Genomic DNA, 18190 nt, shown 5'->3' with positions numbered 1-18190 from the left:
AAGTTTTGGAATGTCTTCTGGCAACCCCAAGTCTGTTACCTGGTCGTTCATCATAAAACATGGCCAAAATGAATATTGATATTGAAGGTGGAAGGTGAGGATCATAATTTGCAACCTGTGGATTTGCAAAAAGAACCACAAAAGGAAATTGCTGAGAAATGATATCCTGAAACACATAAACATTTGAATCCTGAAGAGCAAACATGGGTGAAAATGTAACATAAAGGGGAAAGATTAAGCAGAAAGCTTGGTGAATATTTCCCTGCAATAGCTGTTAAAATCTCTGATGCGGAGGCAGAAATCTCTAGCAAACAACTTGTCAGGCAGACTTCAGTCAATCAGCTCCACAAAGTGAAGAGGATTGCTGGTAGAATTAGGTATAAATGCTATCTTTGTGCATTTATATCTTCCTTGTGCTAACCCTCAGCTAGGCTGGAATTTTCCAATGCAATCAATAGTGTGCTTGATTTCAGATGCTTCTCCGAGATGCTTCAAACCTAAATTCGTCCCAAACTCTTAAACTGAAGCTTCCAAAAAAACAAAAATCTTTGTAAAGGGCTGAAGTCCGATAACAAAAGGACAGGCATGTGGAATCACCAATCACTTTTTAAAAGCTCAGCTTAAGTCCTTCTTTAAAACATGACATACACATAGACATTACTGTTTCTAGCAAATGAAGAAAGTAAACAAAATCTCAGAATATTGTCAGGAGAAGCATGTTATAGGAGCTCCAGTATATCTCATGTGCTGTCACTGGTTTAGTGGCAGTTACTCCATGTGTAGCCCAGTGGCTCATTGCTTTGACTGGTTCATCTGCATATAAAAAAACAAACTACCCTGTCTCATTTGTAGACAGTTTTGAAACAATTGGGCAGTAGAGTTAAAAGCAAGGTGACCCTCACTACACATTACTGTCTTTCAAGTATTTATGACAAAATTTATATTTATATTAAGTATTCATATGAAAGAACTAGACCCCTTATAGCTTTAATAAACAAAACAAAAACAGAAAAACATTTATTTTATATTGTTAGGACTATTGCAAAGCATTAGGTTTATGCTACCATTTCTGAACTCTCCATTTCAATTTCACCCAGCCCTTTATTTACCTTGAATCCCCAAAGGACTAATACTGCCTCTCAATGCTGGCACATGATGGTACCGGTGTGGCCTTGAACTCCTGTACATCCAGTGGTACCTGCCAATTTCCATTTCTGGTCTGGTGATCACTGCCAATTTTAGGTGGTAAAAAGTCAGTGTCACCAGCAAAATTTTTTAGTTCAGTACTTTTAGTCATTTAGCTTAAAAAATAAGAGCCCAGAAAAATACGCTGATGTCTTATAACTGAAACAACATAACTACCAAACCAAGAGAAGGAAAGAAAAAAAAAAAAGACAACCAACAGGGTAATACTGTTACAACTGTCAAAAAAGGCTGAACACTTAAAGCTCCATCTAGGCTTTGAATTAAACACATTGGAAAGGATTCTATTACAGCGGCTGATCATTCCCTCTTCCTTCCCCCCACCCACTCTCACTTCTTCCCCTCTTCTTTCACGGCAAAGAGTTCTGCTCTAGAAATTAAGGAAGATAAAGCTGTGGAAAACACATAACTATTTTTTAAAATAACCTAAATCTAAAACAAAGAAAATGACTGTTATCAGGTGTAGAGATAAGCTCAATACACAAATTTGCTCTGTTAGTTTCTTACACGAAAAAAACTATGGGCTTATTTTATATAAGCTCTGTTCATTTGCAAAAATCTGGACCAAATATGTTACAATAGACTTATTCCAGGTTTACAATGAATGAGTAGTTATCCTATGAATGAGTATATGATCTCCAGAGGTCCCTTCCAACCTAAACGATTCTGTGATTCTGTGATCCTGCTTCTCCTCGTCTTTTCAAAGTACAGACAAAGTTCAATAGCGACGTATCATGCACAAAATACATTCTGATCTGTAAATTCATCAGCGAAGAACTTCAAAGCTTAAACGCTCCTGAGCTCAATGAAAGAAGCCATTGGCAAAACAACGTCAAACCTCTTCTGCATCAACATTTTCCCCCCTCGGCACTGCTATGGAACTGTCAGCCTGTCAGGGCAAGACAAATCATTATTTAAAATGCATCGAGTCCCACTCCGCAGCAGCTAAATGAAAAAGGAACTGTCATCTCTGGCCAAAATAAATTTGACTTAGCAGCATTCTGGCAGGTGGATGAAGTGAAGGTTACAATGCTAAAAAGGCAATTTATTGTAAACTAGATCAGCAACAAATTTCTTGGCATGGGGGGAGCGGGGGGGAATAGGAATGTCATAAATTTTTGCTCTGCCAGAAGTTAGGAAGTTCTGGACCTGTTCCTTCTTTCATGTTGTTTTTCTACTGCTGAATAGCAAGTTCAGCACAGTACGTTTACACAGGTCGGAAGGGAAGAATCTTGGCCTCCAGTCCAAATATTGGACCTAGTGGTTTGAGACAAGAATTTGTTCATCTCCTGCACTGGTAAATGAAAGCCAATACTAAAACAGTCCTTTGAGTTAATACAAAGAATATCAATGGTTCTTTAAAGGATACTCTGTAGCTTGATATTTTTCCCTCTCTTTGCAGTTCATGCACAAACCATCAAGCAAGGCATCAGGTAGTATATTTTTTCCTAAAATAAATTATTCTACTTTGTATAACTTACACTTCTTTTAGAAAGGGCAAATTCTACATCTCACAAGTACAACCAAATTCAAAACATTTAGCAGGAATCATTCCAGAATGACTGTGCAAGCTCGAGAAAACTTCTGTAATGATTTCATCTCCTCCTGCTAACATAGGAACCATCCTGCTTATGAGATCACAAAAATCACTATAATAATTGGATGTGATACAAAATGGAAAATAACAGAACTGCTTGCTACCTCTCTTGCTACCTCTCCACCTCCTCCCCACCACAATTAAAGAAAAAAAAAAAAACAGCTACAAAAAATTCTAGGGAAGAAAATAAATTCTTCACTGGTATTGCAGCAGCATTTCGATGAAGCCCTTGTCATGTGCTACCAAATGGATATTATCCTACCATGCCTGAACCCACAATTCAAGTTTTCTTCTGCAGCAGCTACAAAAACACTGTCGCAAAAGCAGAGCAGGCAGCTGCCTTTCTTCATTAGCCTATGGGGGATGCTCGTGAAGTCACTATCTGCTGTGGGACAAACATCAAATCCTGAAATATGGAGTTAGCACGAAAACTTTGTAGCATCATTTCTGTAAGTGAAAATATTCTGTGAAGTTTGTTTAATAGACATTTCTGGATTTGCAAGAACAGAATGCCTTTTATTAAAAGATAATTCAGATTCCTTAAGGAATCTCACGGTTCTCCCATTTCTTTGCAAAGAACCATTTAGGAACTGGCTGTTGTACAGTCTTTACTGAATTTCTGAAAGGACCTCTGAAGTCAAAGAAGATCTTTTTGCTCACCTAATTGGGTCTGGCATTGAGATTCATATAGGTCCACTCATGCAAAAATGACAGTCAAGTCAGAAGCCCCACAGGTTTCAGTTGCAGTAACAGCTACTGCATACAACATGAAGAAACTAGATTTTAATTCCTCCCCCCTTATATTTAGGAAATGAAGTAAATTTAAATTACTTCATTATATTTTGCTTTTTGAGAGATTAACTGTACAAATCACACTTCTAGGTCTAGTTTATGATACTCTTCAGGTACAGGCAAGCCCATAAACCTCTGTCCATCCCTTCTGGATGTCACGTTTCTGAACCCGGTTGAGCCTGACACTGTAGAGACACAACAGCTACAGGTGACAATGTTTTTATGTCGCACAAAACAGGCACGTTGATAGCGATTGTGGTGCTCGATATTCATTGTGGATGGATCATCCTGAAAGCCTGCAATAAAATTCCAGTATCCAACATCCTCATGCTTGCTCTCTTGAGCGTATGGTTTTAGAGGGAACCAACTGTTAAGACTTTCATCTGTCACAGCTGATGAAACAGTGCAACAGTTCATGGAAGCGAGGCGAGGGTTATCATTTGGTCACTTATGATCTGATAATCTGTTGACAAATACTACGCTAGGAGCAAGGCTGGTCAGATAATACGGAAAGGTTACTGCAACTGAATGGGGTTTCCCTGCTCCCTTGCCTCTCTTTTCTCTCCCCTCCTCCAGCACTCCCCTCTTTAAATACTTTGCTCCTCTCTCCCACTGCATTGTCTGTTGTGCATACACAGGGCCATCTGTTTTTCCCCCCCCGCCCCACCCTGTGGCACATATGTCTAGGTTTTCTGCTTTCATGAGGTCATTTAGACAAGTATGAGTACGTTTGCTAAGTGCTCCCCCCACATTTAGAAACCAAATCCTATTCATTAAAAGCTGAATCATTAAAGCCTGCCAAATTATTATCCCTAGAATATAGTGTGTCCCAGATTCTTCCTGGGATGGATCTCTAATGTTCTGAGTTATATTTTTCAGGCACTTAAAGCAGTATTACTTCCAGGAGATCTAAAACACGAACAAACTGTTGGAAATAGGAAGAAAAATATGTAGCACATTAAAAATCTTTAAACAGCTTGACAACTCTGAAATCACTGTGGAAGCCTAACGGTAGGGGACTATGTTTGAAAAATTTGGCTAATAAGCATAATGTGTATGTAAGAAAGATGATTTTTTTTCAGTTTGCTAAAGTGAAAAATATATCTCTCTATGATACATCAAAATGTCCTAAGTTCATTGCATAAAAGAACTTCACTTAGTGATATTAACTGTACCATATCAATTCGCTCCTTTCTCAGTCCACAATTCAGCAATTTGTTATACTATCTCATAGTTATATGACTGTGTTTAACAGAAGTATTTTCTTTCTATTTTTGACTCCTCTGTTTTGTCTATTTAGAGTTTAGAATTTGAAATATCTCTTCATATATTAAGAAAATAATAATCAAAGCTCACAGCCATTCCCAAACATAGAAGCTCCTTCCACCAGGAATAGGTTCTTAGGGAACATTGAGTCAAAATGAACTTTTAGCACTGCTGTTCAGACTGGTTTTCATTATTCCTCAATACTGCATATGCAATTTGAACATTGTATGCATTCATAAAAGGAAACTATATCCTAGTATTATGGCTTTCTTCCATCATGCTTCCATGTGTAATTTCCACGGCCATCCACAGCAATTCTTTTTTTTTTTAAATTTTATAACTTGGTAATATTTCTCTTAGTTAAATGAAAAGGGAAACTTCTTGTCTCTGTTAATGCGTATCAGGATCTATATCCTTCATCGCTGATGCAAAACGGCATTTCGTTTTTCTTATTTGTTCCACCTCAGTAAATCTGCCTGCCCAGATCTCACGTTTTGATTTAATTTAATGCCTGCGAGATAAACCCTGTCATTTGTAATAATTTGTAAACATTCATCTTTAAAATGCATCCAGTCTGTCCTGCAGCCCTGTAAAGTATCTGCTAAACATGTTGCTTGAGCTCTGCTCATGGTGTTCTCCTCTGATAAGAGCTGCTGATATATAATATAAAGCTGACTTATTTCTCATCTCCATCAGCATGGGTGTTGTTCCTTTTCCAATCAAAAAACTGGGGCAGCAGCCACTCATCCGGGTGCAGAGAAAAAAATGACCGATAAACACGAATCCAACAGCTGGGCAACATTGTTGCCTGAAACAGGCAGGGGAGCTCAAGGAAAAAAAAAACCTTATTAAAATATAAAACTGGAATTATCTACAATTTAGTGAACTTTAGAAATTTACATGAGATTAATCATTTTCATTTATCAATCAGTAAATATTCATAAAGCACAGTAGCTTGTGCAAATTGTCTCAACTATACTGCAGTCCAAACCAGTGGCCTTCCACATCTGCCACAGGTGTAGGAAACACAAACCAGTACCTATGTGATCCCACTATTCAGTTCTGATGCGTTATTAGATGCTTTAACTCTCACTGCTCATCCTAAATAGCTGGGCAGTCGTTCCCTCTAATGTTCTGCTCTGGAGTATGAGGAGCCCTGCACAGAGCAAGTGGTCCTGTCCCACCTCCTTGAGGCATCTATTCTGTACAATTACTGCACATCATTAATGAGGTCCTTGCGTTAAAAAGCACAACCCAAAAGCCTGTAGTTTAAAATTCTGGTAGCAGGAAAAAACTCTTAGCTGAAAAGGACATATGCTAATAGTTAAGTGCAGGTACCTTGTCCAGAACTTAGCAGTGCAAAGCATCCTGTGTATGAATCTGAATATCCAAAGGGAAATTGCTCAGGATCTTTGGTTGTTTAGTATTTGTTTTAGGTTAACACAGTAAGTCAGAGGACCTGCTAAAAAGCAATAACCACATCCCCCAGATTCCCTCTGACTTTGCTCTGTTGCATCTCCTTTGCCTTTGCAATTCATTTCTGGAAGGAAGAGTTAAAATGCTTTAGGACAGATCTTCAGTTGCTTCAAGCTGTCGCAGTTGCCTTCCTGTCACCAGATCTGGGACAACTTTATAAAGGACAACTATCACGCTAAGTTCAGGTGTGATTTCAGAGGAATCAGATGTTACAAGCCTAGCAAACATGCAAGTCATAACAACAAGGAGATCCAGGCTGGACACTGAAAGAACAGACTTTTTGAAGGGGCCAGTTGCCATTTTACAAAGCCAGACAAAGCGGCAACATTTTCCAGGAAGTTTCTTCACACAGAGAAAAAGCCCACTTCTTCTCTGTGAAAGCTGCTGATGAAGAGCCCTTTTGAAGAATCCTGACATTTCACTGGGGTACCTGACGCCTGCTGAGCCCATCTAAAAATCTGACTGAGCTATAAACTCTTAGCACTTTGGAAAATCTGTCCCCTCACCCCAATGCACAAACCTGAATAGGCCTCCTACATTATCACTTCATAGCAGGAACTATGCAAATGGATAGGGATTTGCTGTTGAAATTAAAGCAAAATTGAGTGTTTCAGCTTTCCATATTCTAATGTGCTGTGAAACGTATTTGGAATTTAACTGAATGATAATAAAGGCCATAATGTGAGAGGCCAAGTGTTTCTTTCAGAAATTAAGGAACTGTCAAGAACAATATGCTACAGATATACATCTATATGACATGTCCAAAGGATAAAATTATCACTGGAAAGCCAGGAAAGTGTGGTAAAATTAAGATATGTAGTTCATCTGTTTGCTTCCTATGAAAATAACAGATCAACTACCGTGACTTGGATAACAGATTTACTGTTCTGGACATTGTCTACATGTTGTGCTTTCATCCTTGCCAAAATAAAAGGGGAAACTATAAACTCATCACAAATACACTCAGTAACTCCTTCTATTTTGCACAGCTGCTAACTCATACAAATAACTTTTTCCGTTTTTACTGTACATGAATTTTATCTGTTTAAAAGACACTCACCAAACAGAAGAAAAAATACTGTAATTTTAAAGAGCTATGAGACCAAGGTGGTTTTATAATCAAGGTATTTAGGACATTCTGTACATTAATTACCCAAAAACTGTAGTGAGGTGGATTATTGCCCACATACACTAATGGCTTGCAGAGTTTAATCTCTCATCAGTGGAACTCCTTTTGCAAAATCCTTACGGGATTATGCAGTACTATGTCTAATCACTTGATAAATTTCATTTACTTGAAACTGAAGCTAGCTTTGAATTATACAAAGCATGTAGGAAGAATCAGATTCAAAGTAGGAAAACAAAATCTGGTACTGGACATGTTCATTATGTACATATTTGAATTGTTCAAAAATAAATAAAACAATGCTACCTAGTGAAATATATTAGCTGGGTGTACCTACAAGATTTGCTTATAAATGCTACACAGCAGGTTCCAAGATAAACCATGAATCATGTAAAAAGACAGTAGGAATTTTAATAATTTTCTTACTGCTATATAATTTAACCAAAATTATTGCTATGATTTGTACATTAGCCTGATACACAAAAGAAGATCATTTACGTGGCATACATTACATGATGCAGAAACATAAAAGTCCTCTGGTAGCTGAATTTACTCTCAGAAGTTCAGCACTCCAGACCAAATAAATCACCTGAAATGCTGGGATTAATGAAGCACCTCTCCTACTGCACTGCCATTTTCTTATCTCAGAGCAGTTAGCACGGAATTGTTTTTTCCATTAAGTAGCAATTCTGGATGACTGACGTATCCTGAAGCCTAATGTTGCGAAACTCATTGGATTAATCTCCTTTATCACGGCATAGGCAGACCTCTCTATAAACAAAATTTGCCAGACAAAACGATAGAAAATGAAAAGGGATTTAAAATTAAGAGGAGCATTTGGCACCAAGCTAACTACAGGAAGGCTGTGTGATATTATAATCTATCGCGTGTTATTATAACCTAGGTCTCCCACACTGCGTTGCCAAGCTCTGTTACACGGCCAGTCTCAATGAAAATATCACACTGTGGCTCTGAAGAGGATACACACACACACACACACACACACACAAAACACACACACACAGGCACACAATCTCTCTAAATCAAATATACCAAAAAAATCTATCAAAGATGCAGCAATAATAAGGCTTCTTTCGCAAAAATCATTTCTGGTTTGGATAGGAAAGATTCAGAGCAAACACGCATACAAACAGAAAGATCGCTGCTCTATTAATATGGTGCCAAATCATACAGCAAAGGATCCCTGTAAGCTAGAAGATGCAGTAACGATTGTTTAAGAGCTGTTCTAAAAAGTGACAAAACTGGCCTAAACCTTTTTAAGCACCCTCAATGAAAAGATTTAAACAGGCTATTGTTAGACCTCTGGGTACCTTTTTTCTCTTGGCTTTGTTCTGCATTTTCCTCCGCTGCAGTTTCCATGGCTGGCTTCATACCATCCACCAAAAATGCTTTCCCCCCTCCCCCCCCAGCAAACACTTTTTCTCTTTGCCTCCTTTCTTACTCCCTTCCGTCTCTTATTTACAGCTGCAGTGATTGAGTGGCTCTGTTCTTCACTACAGTAGATTACAGTCCTTTCCAAAATGCAAAAAGTCTTGTCAGCTTCAATTTCGCTCTGCTTACTGGTCCATAAAGATCTGTGCCAGGAAACGTTCAGCCATACGTCACCAAGGACCCCAGTTATAAAATAGCCATTCTGCGTTCGATTGTGTCCCAACTTTCTATGTCGCTGGGACTGGAATAATCAGCAAGCCACCCTTTCCCCTCGCGCCTTCTTCTCGCTCCCTTTCTCTCGCTCTCTCCAAAGACTCCCAATGAATGTTAATCAATTCTCTCGCCGGTGAATGGAGTTGCGACATCAGGAGGGGAGACGCATGTGAGAAAGAAAGGAGCCCCCGTCCGTCGTATGACTCAGCTATGAAGCTAGCCCCCCGCGCGCCGTCTCTAAGGAGAGTGCATGTCAGCGCACAATCGCAGGGCTCTCTTTCCCATGGGACCTTATTATTATGCTTCACGTTTTGATTTATTCCATATGCCCTCTGCTCTCTCAAGGAACTGAGAGGAGGCACTGGGGCCGCTCTGTTTATTTGCTTTCTTTGCAGAGCAAGTTCCGCTCGCACACAGCAAAATCCCCTATAAAGGAAGCATAAAAGTAAGCGCGGGCACATATAGGGAGCATTTAAACTCTTTCTCTTACTAGTACATGCTACGGGGCGGGAGGACAAAAAATCTGACCGAGCAGAAAAGAAATAAGCCTAAGTGACCTGAAATGCACGTGCAACACTTCGAAAGATAAAATGGTTAAGAAAACACGGCTTGGATTTTTAAAAGTATGTCTGCCATTAGAGACCTAAGCCCATGTTTAAAAATGAGTGCATGGTTACTGCTAAACGCATTTGATCACTACCCTAAATCCAGACAGATTTCAGCACAATCTAACTGGCTTTTTTGAACCGGCTCTGCAGGCAACCAAATCTGGACATGCCTCCGTTGCACAGTGCGAGGAGACACCAGGTGTTCCTAAGCCAGCTCTGAGCAGCCCTGTACCACAGAGGCACGGAGCAAGGCAACACCACATAGAGGTGTTATTCAACTTCCAAAACCCACAACAACTGACATATTTAGGGGCACTGTACTGAGGCTCACTAACCTTGCCTACCATTGTGTGTGTCTCAGTGGCCTCACAGTGTGCCACACACAGGGCAGACATGCCCAAAGAGAGCCCTTTTCGTGTTTTGGATGATGGAGCAACTCTGCAAAAATGGATTTAGCCACCTGGCAGGTTTCACTGCCTTGGCTATTGCAGCTGATTTTGCAAACATTGAAGACGCCCAGGGGAGATTCAGCAAACGCTGAGGATGTTAAAACCTACATGCTCCATGTTCCATATAACGGATCCAACTAAAAGAGCGTGAAGACAGAAGTAGTCCATAGATTTGTATCTGCAACGCAGCCTTTTCTGGTTAAAGTTACTACACCCACAGTTTTGTTGTGCAATTTATTTCTATAGATGTCTGATGAAAAGCACCAGAAAACCCAAATCCCACCTTCAGCCAAAGTTCCCTTTGCTTGCAAGAAATCAATACATGCATCTCCGTTCTATTTCTCACAGTCACCACAGCAGCATTTCAGCAGTAATGCCTGGAGCAAAGCAACAAACGCATCATGCTCCAACCTCATTGGGAAGAGGTTTTGGCCTCCTCACTGACCCTAAGATTTCATATCACAGCATCAACAGATCTGATGACAGGCTCATGTCTAAAAAGCTTTCTTAAAGTCCAGGTCAAAGCCTGCAGTGGAAACTGCTATCACAGAAGACTCTTTCACAGGCAGGAGGAAGTTAATACGTGGAGGAGATGAAGCTTCCTCAGGAACCAACATGAGGCAGTGGATTGGGCTCCTGCAGGTGGTTGAATCAGCAGCACTAGCAGAAACCTCAGCACGCAGGTGCAAGGCAGACTTCTCCAAGCTCTTTCTCCAGCACACACATAGCAGCCCACATATTAAAATCCCTACCTAAACAAAACCTTGTACCACAAACACGATCTCCTTCAAGGAAGAGGCTGAAAGGTGAAATCACAGGCGGCATGTTTATGGTACTGTTTTAAGCATTACTAAAAGGCTTTCAAGGCCTGCAGTCAAAAAGGAAAGAGAACTTCTTTAGATTTGGGGTGATGGTTATGTAAAGAAAATCTACTCTATAAAGCATTTTTGGCATGTAACATTGATAAAATTGAACATACATAGTAAACACTCGCTACTTGCTGCAGCTCACACAAATTTTAGCCATTGGTCACAACAGTTGATTGTTTCTGACATTAAAATCCCTTAAGACTCTTAGAACTTCTCATTATTGTGTCAGCATTTCTACTCACTGCTGTGACAGTCTATACCTTAGGCTAATTTTCTTAATGATTTTTGCTTACTTTAAAAGGTTTAAAAGTTTAAAGAGTTTAAAAGGTTGAAACCTCACTTCTCACTAGCCCAAGTTACAGAAAGCCTGTTCAAAAAGTAATCCAAGGTGGTCTAATATTAATAGATTTATTAATATAAATATATAGAAAATACAAACATCATCTGAAACTTCCCTTCTTTTATATAAAAAATACACTTGACAGATCCTTTCTTTACAAATTGTCCTCAGAGAAAATCTGCTGAAGAATCACTCCATTCTGTTTCCGCAAGAGCTAGTCATTCAAACAACTGTGTATTTTCCTGGTTGCAAGTAGATTTTGTTAGGTGGCCTCAGGATTTTAGAGTAGATGCTTTATTAACACAAAAGTAACAGCAGGAGAGACTACTTTCTCCCAGGATAACCCCCTCCTCAAGCAGCCAATGAGGAAATAAGTATACAATACCGTAAGAAAGCATTAACTGCACACGAACTTGAACTGAAGACTTTGGAAGCCATCGATCCAAACTATTCAAAAGCGTTCATTCTACCTACTAAATCATCCTCTAAAAGCTTTAAGTGATGCATGAGAGTGAAGATCTCTCCCACTTCTCACTGCTTTCCAGATTGCTGGAAAAGATGACGTGTTTTAAGTAGCTACTTATTGTCTTAGGTCATTTCTTAACCTTCTACCTCTGTCCCATTATTAATAAGCATGGCAGATGACAGAATAAACTATACACTATTTCCTCCAGCGCTCCACCAGTGCTGTTCTTGAGCACCTAGTACAGATCTCAGCCAGCGAGTTATCTCATCCAACACTCCCCTTCTTAATCAGATTTATCTAATTATCCTTTTCATAATATGTGAAGAACCAGAGATATCGTATCTCTGCCTACGACAATACGGCGAAAGACAATGCTACAAAGGCAGAAGTAATTTTATAATTATTCTACTGTCTTAAAAAAAAAAAAAAGGAAAAATATTTTAAATTACAAACAACTATTCAGAGACTGATACTTAACAAAAACCTGTTGTATAGACCAGGCTGATTCAGATAAGCAGGGACCAGGGAAAATGGCTAGTTACATGTCAGGAGTTCAGACCAGCTCTGTTTGCAGATCAAAATAAAAATGAAAATGAGGAGTGGGGCTAAGCAGTGAGGCATCCTGTTGTGAAAGCACATCTCTAAGCCCATGGCCAAAACCCAGGAAGAAAAGCAATTGAGCAGAGTATGTGAGGGCATGGCAGACCAAGTGATATTCATTGCAAAATAGCTTTAAAAAAAGATTTTTAAATCTATTTTATCTAGCTTTTAAAAATTATTTAATTATTTTTCTCAGTCAAGTAAAGTAGATAGCACAAGTTAAAAAAGGTATTACAAATCCAGTTCTGATCACATGCCCATTCCTTTTGAACCGTCTGTCTTTAATGTCATTGAACTGAGTTTACATTCCTGAGGGCTAAGGAGCTCTATCATAAGTTATAGAAAATTCTTTAGAAGCTTTAAGGAGATGAATACACTTTGCCATTTCTACAAAGTCTTCATAGTGCTGTAATAAAGAGGGTTCTCGCACAGTTCAAGAACAATTTGAGATTATCATACCAAATTTGAGACTTTGAAGGTAAAGTTTGGAGACTATCCCTCAAACAAGACTGACATATATTCCAAGTAATTAATTTTCAGGACAGCTTATAGCATACATTTTTAAGGAAATTTCAAGAAAATGAACATGCAGAACATGCAGCCACTTGCTATGTCTCAGCAAAATTGCTTATGTTTAGATCGAGTTTAGACCACTTACCCAGGTGCGAGTAAAAAATCCCATTCTGAAAGCTTATGCAAAAGTAGGGGAATTTTTTAATGTGGATAAATTCAAAGCGAGACAACATGCTTTCAGCTGTGCAGCAGTCAGGTACCTGTGAAATGCTTCAAAAAAACCCTGGGCCCCATTCTTTCAGACATACTAAATTGCTCGGAAAATGAAATCCTAAGTAATAACCTCATGAATGAATAACAGTAGAAAAACTGCACTTTTAACACAATACAAGATACAAACCACTACAAAATATGAGTGTGCATTTTGTTTAGGGATCTCAGTTTTGGATTTTTCTGCAAACGGCAAAACTAAAGGCTTAAGCATGGATAGTATTATCTCTTCAATCAAAGGAAATGACTGAGTTAGCTGAGGCAGGTAGTTCAGGAGGGTGAGCAGACCTTAAATGTGTAAAGGTGCCAGTTCTGGGACCTTCTTAATAAAGCCATGTGAAGGTAGCAATAACTGCTGCCAGAATATCTGTGCTGCCAGAATATCACAATATCTGTGAAGATAAGTGCCTGGCTACAAGCAGGCAGCAAAGCAGATATCATTCATGTGTTAGGTTTCATATGTTTCCCTGCCCGGTCTACTAGCTTCCAGTTGGACCACAGTGCATCACAGTTGCAGTGGTTTTTTTGTTTGTTTATTTATGTGTGTGTATGTGTGTGTTTTTTCTGAAAGGGACAAATAAACATAAAGCATTTTCTAAGAACTGCCTGCACAGGCATAACGTTTATTCCTAGTGAAAGAACAGTTGAAGAAACAGTTCACATCTCAGACCAAATCCTGCTGCCTTTGCACATCAGAGGTTCCCATTAAACTAAAAAAACCGAAAAACAATCATTTTCACGCACAGGTGTCTCCTGTGTTCATATTTATGCTCCTAATAGCAGGCCACTTGCAAAAGCCACATTTTGGAGGGCCTAATACAGGCTGAAAACACAAAATGGGAGGAAAGCCAGGGACTTCAAAAGTTTAATGAAGACTCCCTCTTGCTCTTAACCTAATATAATATTCCTAAGATAGCAAAACTATAAACATAAATATCTTTATAGGAAAACTTTGGGTAGTTGGCTGTATTTAATGAGAAAACAGCTTTGGCCACTGGAAAGAATCATACGCACTAAACAGCCTGAATCCAGAACATACACAGATGGTTAACCTTTATTTGGTATGTAAAGGGAAAAAAAAATTACAGGAATGAATAGATGCTTTTATATGGGTTCTTCAGCAGCTAAGCCTCCAAGTCTCCTCAAGTCTTATTTTCAAAAAAGTATCAAATGGCAGATATGTGAAAGCTAACAAAGAAAATAGTCCAAAAAGCTATAATCAAAGTGACAATTAAAGCAAAAGTTGGTGATGTTCTTAAGCAGCTGAGAGGTCCATTTTTACTTAAGAAATGTAGTCAATAGCATGGAAATAATTAACAAAATATCCTAGATATTATCTCTGTTTCCTAAGTAATGACTTTAATAAGGGATCTGGAGGAGTAAGAACTGTGGGCATTATTTAAAGAATAGATATGGGGAAAATAATTCAGAACATTGACAGACAGAACAAACGAATGCCAAATAATCATGCTGAAGACTTACGAGGAAAGGTTATAAAAATGAAAATAAAGTAGGCTACATTTAAAATTGACATGGAAGTAACATGACCTCCTGTTTCACTCTAGAACGACCGCTCCTGGAGTAGCGCCATGTTCTTGGCGTTCTGCAACCAGAAACAAGCTGACAAATTGGAGGCCATTCATACTGCAACTAAAAGAACCTGACAGAATATGGAAATACTAAAAAAAAAGCTGAATGAAAAATTCAGAGAAAGGAAGAACAACCTCTAAACATTCATTGAGTATAAATAAATATCAAGGAGGGAAAAAACACTTTCATATAATAAAAAGAGGATATAGTTGAAAGGGAAAATTCTGACTAAATTTTAGGCAAACTTCCTGACATCAAACAAGCTTCTAAAGGAAGTAGTGAAATATGCTCTCCTATGGGACTTTTAAAGCCGATAGACAAAAATGTAATGGATATTCTGAAGAGAAGATAGATTCTGGTAGAACATACTGCTTGCTGTAATAGCACTTCAAATTGTATTACATGTTGGACAAGTACCACCTCGTAGCCACTCATCCTTTGTCTGCAGAACACTCTACTACAACTAGTGAAAACAAATGCAATCACATCCTTACATTTACACACTGACAAGGTTTAGCAGAGACCTTCTTGGAACGACACAGACTAGGAAAAAACAAACTCAAAGAAACCCCAGCATCTTCACCAGAAGAAGCTTTCATTCAAAAAGCAACATATAGCATGCCAGCCTTGATGGTCTTCTTCAGCTTCTACTCTAGCTCAACTCATAGGATGTTCTGTGGCAATATTTAGTCTCCTGCAACTGTAATGGACGGCCAATTTCAAATGCTTTAAATTCAAAATTATACAGCAATACAAGGCTTTGAGTTGTCCAAACTTATATACATTTTCTGTGCATGCAACTGTAACATCCTTACATATGACTGATGTATGAAGCCCTTCAATAGTGCTTCAAACACAGGCATACTCCATCATTTTAAGGGCTAAGGTCTGAATTTTGGCACATATACCATCCTTTTTGCTCTCTATGACACCTTTGCGACAGAGGGGATTGTTAGGTCTTTTGCTGATCTCTCCATCTCTCTGCTTGGGGTCAAGCATTCAGCAGTAGGAATGCTGCAGGGCAGCAGGACACCAACAAACTGAAGGTCCTTTGCCTTCCTTCCCTAAATCCTGCACTTATGGACAAGTCAATCTACTTAGCTTGCCTAAGTCTACTGCCATCTCAGGAGACTACCATGTGTTCCTAAATAATTGAACTTACTGAAATAGCATCCTAGATATTTATGTCACATTTGCTATTAAATCTACATATGCGCCTCCTGTACTTGCAGAATTTAAGAGCTATTTCTATTGGCGTTTTAGAAGACAGCAATGGTATCATACTCCTGCTAATCAGGCTGCTTAGCTTCAAAGCACATGAGTGTTTGAGATGGAATCAGAATTGGGAGGCTACCTGTTGGATTCTATATACCCGCATACATATACATGTCTCTAAACTTCAGTGAGTTCAGCCTTGACATAAACTTATTCTTCTGCTCTAGAAAGTGGAATTTAATCGGATAATCCCATATTAACTTTACATCCAGTTCTGATTTTGAAAATTGCCCTCCCACTCTTTGCATAGACTTCACCATCCCACCTACAATCTCTCTTCTATTTAGTGCTCGTTTTGTTCTTCAGTCTTGGCTTCAGTCCAGCCTTTTCACAAAGCATGGAAAAAGCAGAGCAATATAAAGAAGTATAAAACCTTACTGCTCCCCAAAAAGCAACCAGAGGAGATCATTATAAAAAAGTATCCCACAGGAGGGGTGTGGGGAGACAGGGGTGAAAATATCTCTTGGGTCTCCTGAGGGATATCATACATAAATCATATACACATCTGTATATGAAGAAAACATATGTAAGCACATAAATATTTTTATACATGCAGAAAACCTATGCATATAATCATATACATATTTTTAGTGAGCAGAAAATCCAATTTCATCCGAACCACAACAAAGAGCACAAATTAATTTACAGCACCATGTAATATGTATCATTTGACAGCAAAAGCACAAACAAGCACATCGCAATTCCACAGCCTCTTCCAGCTGCAGATTTCAGAGCCCTGAGGGAGCTCTCCGATGACTCCTGCAGAGCATACCTTTACTTGTGCCGTTTCACGGATGGACGGCGAGAGGCAGAGAACGGAGTTATCCTAAGTCACGTGGGAATTCTCTGGTAGAGCTAAACCATGTTATGAGAGTGCCGCTCCACACGCCCAGCTATCTCCTCACCAAGCCACCATAGCTTGAAAGGCCCAACCAACACCTATCTCAGAGGTCAGTAGCTCCAGCATCCGCTCATGGATTATCGGCCAATTGTGTGTCAACTTTTTAGAAAAGGCCACATAACCTGGCAGTCAAAATGCTGATGTAAAGAAAGTATTAACATAACAATTGGTACAAAGTACTGAAATTGGTTGTTTGAAGTCTAACACCTAGTAAGTCACTCTTACTGTAACTGCTTCGCTGCTACAGAACGTTCCGGTTTTGATGTAATTAAACTATACTTTGAGAAAGAGCCTGGCCTGGCTATGCTATGAAGCTGTGGACCGCTTATGGAATTACAAGTATATTTTCTGTTCGCAAACAAGACACTAGTCATGAAATCCTCAGTTAAGACACTAACTAAAGGATTCCCAATTAATCATTGTACTCTTTGCAAGCGCAGATATCCTCATTAGGGAAGCGGCAGGACACTAACAAGTTCCACTTTGAGAGCGTCCAATTAACTCATCTACTAAATATGTGCCAGGCAACTTCAACTAGCGTAGCTTTTCCAATTCCCTTCTCTCTAGTTGCGCCAATTGGGATCCTAGTCATGTATAAAAAGTAATGGCTCTTTTTGCACTTTACAATGACTTTGAGAATGCAGTTCGTGGACAACAAACAATGGCCACTGAAGTGTTTAATGGGTCTTTCACTTACGCACATAAAAAGTTAAGGGTGCACTTGGGGAGTTCAACATAATTAAAAAAATCCACCCTCTACCTTATAAACACTGAATGACTTAACCTGACAGCAACTAACACATTTGGAGCTCTGTCTGGCTCGTGTCATGCCTACATTTTGCTGCACCTCAGGAGTGGGTGATCCTGCATACACAATGATCTCCAGGACAAAAGCACTATAGGGTGAGTTAAGGACAAAGTAGCAAAGCAGTCTGAATTCCCAGATAGGCTGTCAAGTAAAATCCCTTGCCAGGGCAGGATTATTCCCCACAGTATGCATTTCCAACACTTTTTCCCATCAAATTTTTTAAGTATCCTGAGCTTGGCCCTGAGTTGGGCCTTGCAGCCCAACAATTTGCAGGAACAGAGAAACGGTTTTGAAGTTCAGCACAAAGGAGGGCTTTCACAAAGGCGGGCGCCAGCCTTGCACGGCCAGGCTCCCTCTCTAGTCAGTGGAGGAGTGG

General features: G+C 39.3%; 1 protein-coding gene across 11 annotated transcripts in view; it reads right to left on the bottom strand.

The window, feature by feature from the left end:
• The window catches only part of GPM6B (glycoprotein M6B), a 115242-nt gene that overhangs the window by 24435 nt on the left and 72617 nt on the right, over window positions 1-18190 (bottom strand). For 4 of the 11 annotated variants that reach the window (XM_068920255.1, XM_068920212.1, XM_009683650.2 and 1 more), the window contains exon 2: window positions 1110-1229. The exons of 3 other annotated variants lie outside the window; for them this stretch is intronic. In XM_068920255.1, coding sequence (XP_068776356.1) covers window positions 1110-1229 — 120 coding nt within the window. Of the gene's footprint in view, window positions 1-1109; window positions 1230-8791; window positions 9311-18190 lie in introns of those variants that run through there. 4 more of the 11 variants (XM_009683646.2, XM_009683643.2, XM_009683648.2 and 1 more) reach the window with 4 other exon arrangements.

This window comes from Struthio camelus, chromosome 1 (assembly GCF_040807025.1).
Source record: "Struthio camelus isolate bStrCam1 chromosome 1, bStrCam1.hap1, whole genome shotgun sequence".
NCBI classification, from domain to species: domain Eukaryota; kingdom Metazoa; phylum Chordata; class Aves; order Struthioniformes; family Struthionidae; genus Struthio; species Struthio camelus.
This window is presented reverse-complemented; position numbering and strand designations above follow the sequence as displayed.